This window comes from Penaeus vannamei, chromosome 4 (assembly GCF_042767895.1).
Source record: "Penaeus vannamei isolate JL-2024 chromosome 4, ASM4276789v1, whole genome shotgun sequence".
NCBI classification, from domain to species: domain Eukaryota; kingdom Metazoa; phylum Arthropoda; class Malacostraca; order Decapoda; family Penaeidae; genus Penaeus; species Penaeus vannamei.
In genome coordinates this window covers 46,400,613-46,405,612 of record NC_091552.1, presented here as the reverse complement: position 1 = coordinate 46,405,612, position 5,000 = coordinate 46,400,613, and the positions used below count along the sequence as shown (strand labels likewise).

Below are 5,000 nucleotides of genomic sequence, written 5' to 3'. Positions count from 1 at the left end.
TCATATACTTAAACACACACACAAATACCGATACATTTGCCTATACACTTGTTCCTCCCCTTCTCTCTGCCTCTGTCTCTAATGGTTGATGCTGGAGATTGGTACACCCTTTGGAATAAAACATGGGGATTGTCCCTTTTGAACCCATTGGTGTGCTTCAGCGACAGAACTATGTAGCCATTGGAGGTGGCAATTCTCCAACATCAACCTGGAAGATATAAATAAATATATATATTTTTTTCTCTCTGGATTCTTATAAAAAGGGTCTTTTGGAATGTTTTCTTAATGAAAATGTTGCTTCTTAGTATTTGTAATGATATATGTTGAGTTAATATATTCTTTTCCTCTTTTTTTTTATTTTTTTTTTTATTAATTTATTTTTTTACTCTAGCATGCTTTGCCCTCACTTGCATCTATCATACCATAAAAATGTAGTGATGTATGAAAGGCCTAATGTAGTTTTTTTCTTTACCTGGTTCAGAGAGTTTAAATACTGCATGGTTATGAATATTCTCTCGTTTCCTGCTCTCTTAGTCTTTGATATGTTATATCTATTTTACTTTCCCTTGTTTTGCAGCTTTTGAGAAATGACTTTTAAATGAAATTTAATATAAATGATCTTGCTTGCACTGCATATATATATTTTTCATTATTCATTTGTTTTTTTATTTCCAACAAAGAGTTCGTTCAGCGGTCACACTTCTAACCCATTTTGACTTTCATGGGGCTGTTCTAACATGGGTGTTACGTATAGTATCAGCGTCAATTCTTACTTAAATCTCTTACATGATATAGTGGTATAAAGTGTGAAAGTCAGTTTGGCCAAAGAAGATGTCATGCTTATTTGTATGATCTGAATTGAATCAGATTTTTTTCCCTTAATTTTCTTGTTGAATAAGGCACTTTTTTTATTGCAAGATATTTGATGAGGCTGTGTTGCATCTTTTTTCAGGATGATGTTTATGTACAATTCACCATTTTGATTTTCCATTTTTTTTTTAAGTACATCTAGCAACAATTTTTTTTTTTTCCTTTTTTGCTTTTAAACTGTGATCTCTAAATATATTTTAATATGATCATAGAATCAACTAGTCTATATGTAACCTGCTATATAAGTAGGATGTGAAGGAAGTGATATACGTGTGTAAATGAGGCATGAAAAGGATATATAGTCTCTTGTCATTCTCATTATCAGTTATTATTATAGTGATAGGCATTGATATTCTTGATATTGTTTTTAGGGTTTATTTTTAAATACTTCAGCTACATTTGATAGAGAGAGAATGGAAATGAATTGGTTTTCCCTTTCACTCCAGTTTCTAAAAACATATTTTCGTCAGAACATGATTTATGGTGCATTTCTTATCGCAAGCCCATAAAGAAAATGAAGAAAAAAAGAGAAAGAGAGATAACTGAGTTCTGCTTTTCTAGGTAAGACTTCATTTTGCAATCAGTTTGTAAAGATCATATGGATATCAGGTGTATGAGTGCCTCGGCTGGCTTAACATTCCGTAATGGCTACAAGACAAGGGCGTGAATGCAGGATGAAGCTGTGTGTACTGTGATTCCGGCTGTACAAAGAGACGTCTTTCGGGATGTACCTTCTTTAATGTTTCTTCTGCCTTTTGTAGAGTTGGCTGCCAACCAGACAAGACACAATGCTTACACCAGCTACATAGATCTTGAAGATATCATTGAGGAGGAAGAGGAAACTTTGGGAGAGCATGGTAAGGACTTTTCTTTTCCTATTTTACCTTCTTTTGAGTTTCATATTTAATGTAATTTTGGTGCTTTGAATACTGAGGATTATAGATGATTTTTATGCACATAAGGATACAATGATAATGGAAAGATATGTTGGCTTTTATTTGGCTCAGTGTTGCAAAACTTGACTGCATCCAGCTTTTTGGCGAGTTTTAAGGCTATACATACTTATATTTATGATAGATTTTTATTGACAAATATTTACATATTAATTTTTTTTTTCATGTGTCAAGCCTTTATGTTATTTATCCTGAGTTTTTATTTTTATGTCAAGAATGTATTGTCCAGAATGCAGTTTTCATTCTTACAGTATTGTGTCCCATTGTAATAAAGTCTGTAGTTGTTAACAAGATGTGTAAAGATATAGCAAATGGGGTTTCTGTTTTTAGAAAATAAGTTATATATTGAATGTGTGTATGTTTATTGAATGAATCAATCCAATATGCATATCTCATACTGATGCCAAGCTACTAAATGTTAAATTTAAATCTGTTCTCTGAAAAAACAAAAGATAAACACTTGATAACAACTAACAGCTATTGCAAGTTGAGAGAATCAAGAAATGAAATGCCCAATATAAGCCATTAGAACCTTTGATAGGATGGCATTCTGTAAATATATCATAATGTATATAATTGGGTATTCATTTTAGCTGAAGAGAACCCCCATTTATGAGAAATATAGAAAGCATATTATAAATATTAGTAATCCGATAGCTAGCTCCAAATGCTAGATTAGACTAGAAAAACGAGTTAGTCATGTCATAGCGGAAATGGTAGTATGACCCTGAAAATCAGTAAGAAAAAAAGAAGTTTTTGACTTAAATCATCATGTCTTGCATATTTATATCTATAAATATATTACACATAGCTGTAAACTTTTTGACTTAATCATCATGTCTTGCATATCTATATCTATAAATATATTACAAATAGCTGTAAATTTCCTAGTGTTTCACTTTTGATTTGACACGATCAGTATTCACCATGAGACAGTGAGATTGGCTGACTTTACTTCCCCTTATCTCAGATAATAGCTTTCAAATGGCTCCCTCTTTTGCTGGCTGTGCACCCACTCCCATTCCCCCTTATATGCTCCCAACACTCCCTCCCCTGTTGTCTCCCCACTCAAAATGGGTTAAGATACGGTGAAGCCTTTACAGTGTATCTCATAAGATTTTGAAATGTACTAGTTAAAATCAGCACTGTTGGATTAGTCCTCTTGTCTTTTTGTTTTGAAGTTACAAGAGGAGTTTTTGATATAGGTGTTTGAAGGGAGATATTTCAATACATGATAGTCTTTACAAAAAATGATGAAGCATATGTTTGTGAGCTGTATTTCCAAAACTTGTTTATATTTATATGGCAGGGTACCAGGTCATGTACTCATGTATGCACATGCACACATGCATTCATGTATACACAAGCACACTTTTTCTATCTTTCTTCTCCTCTCCTCTGCTTTTCTCTACTGTTTTCTTCTTTTCTCCTCTCTTCTTTTCTCTTCTCTTCTCTTCCCTTCCCCTCCCTCTTCTTCTCTTCTCTTTTCTTTTTACTCCACTTCTCCTCTCTCCTTTCTTCTATTTTACTCTTCTCCTCTTTTCCTCCTCTCTTCTTCTCTCCTCCCCATTCCTCTCACACCTCTCCTTCCCAATCATCTTTTTTCTTATCTTCTTTTCTTCTCCCAGTTTCTTTCACCTGTTTTTTTTCCCCCTTTCCTCTTTTCTTTTCTCTCACTTCTCTTCTCTCTCTTTTCTATACTCTCCCTCTTCTTTTCTTTCTCAAATAGGTATATGTACACACATATATCTATATATGCCTTGGATACAAAGGAACCTAACAGGTGATAGCAAATGCACATCAGTTCTTTACTAAAGGTCTCATTAATGCATGTTACTCTGATTTCACTAATTTTCCACTTCAAACACTGATGAAAAAATAGTAACCTTTCTGAATAGCAATTGTGGTTCTGCTGGTTGGCTAAACAAACATACAAATCTTATAAGTTAATACTTATATTTGAAGAAAAATGCTTCATATTCTTTTCCTAATAGATTTGGCAAATATGTATGAAAGAACATCAAATATCAAGTTTGAGTCAAAATAATGAATAGAGGGCATGAAGTGTAGCAAGTAAAATGTTCATAGCATCAATTACTGATGTTGAAAAATGTCTAGAGTATTCTGGATAACACAATTTTCTACTGCCATGAATCCTTTTATCACCATGACTGGACACATAGCCATGAGATCAAGAAAATATCTTGTTATCCTTTCTGGTTAAAAATCATGCCAGGCCTTTCCCTAAACCTGAATATAATGAATGTCTACCCCCTCCCTAGGTCCGTGTTGAAGCTCTGACTTTTTTTTTTTGATGGATAATGTACAACTTTTTCTGTGTAATTGTGTTATTTTCTTGACCCAAGATGTTTGAAGATTGAATTTTGTAATACCCTTTTATTTTTCATTTGATTAAAAATATCTTTATTATGCCTTAGAGTTCTGTTTTTGTTTGGGGTGTAGAATATATGTTTAGAAACTGGGTGGACAAGAAAAAAACAACATAATTAAGGAGAGGTTTAGCAAAAGCAAAATTAGAAGAGAATTTCTATTTTGCTTAAAGGATACACAGAAAAGACAGAGTTTAGGTCAGTAAACTTTCACAATACTACCTCAATTTCCTCACCATGTTTTAATTTGTAGTGTTCTACCAGCTGTTATGGTGAAAGCTAAAAATGTACTATATTGCATTCTTAAAGCAGATGAGACAGCAAATATGAATGTTATCTTTAAATGAGCTAATTTGAAGTTAAAAGCCATTCCAAAATATAAAAGTTTTAGATTTCAACTTCTGATAAAATGATTTAGCTATTCGGTTTCACATTTGTCATATTTTGAAGTGTAGTCTGAGCATCAAAACAGTATAACTGTGTATATTTATTTGAGAGAGAGAGAGAGAGTGAGTGAGTGAGTTAGAGAGTGAGTGAGTGAGTTAGTGAGTGAGTGAGTAAGATTGCAATTGCAGGTTTTATAACATAACAGGCAGAACATTACCACAGACGGTTAAAGCCAGTTGAGCAAGCCTCACCATTCTAGCTGGATTATATAATTGAGTTTAAACTTACAGAGAGAGAACAAGTGAAAGGGGGAAAAAATTTATATAGAAAAATAAATAGAAAATAAAGAACAACATCAACAACAGCACCATTACATGAAAGCACATTAATGACACACTGC

At 33.1% G+C, this 5,000-nt stretch overlaps 1 protein-coding gene across 1 annotated transcript in view; it reads left to right on the top strand.

Moving 5' to 3' along the window:
* The window catches only part of LOC113825080 (uncharacterized), a 334,395-nt gene that overhangs the window by 220,023 nt on the left and 109,372 nt on the right, over positions 1 to 5,000 (top strand). Inside the window, exon 20 of the mRNA XM_070121130.1 lies at positions 1,632 to 1,727. Within this exon, the coding sequence (XP_069977231.1) occupies positions 1,632 to 1,727 (96 nt within the window). The remainder of the gene's footprint in view (positions 1 to 1,631; positions 1,728 to 5,000) is intronic.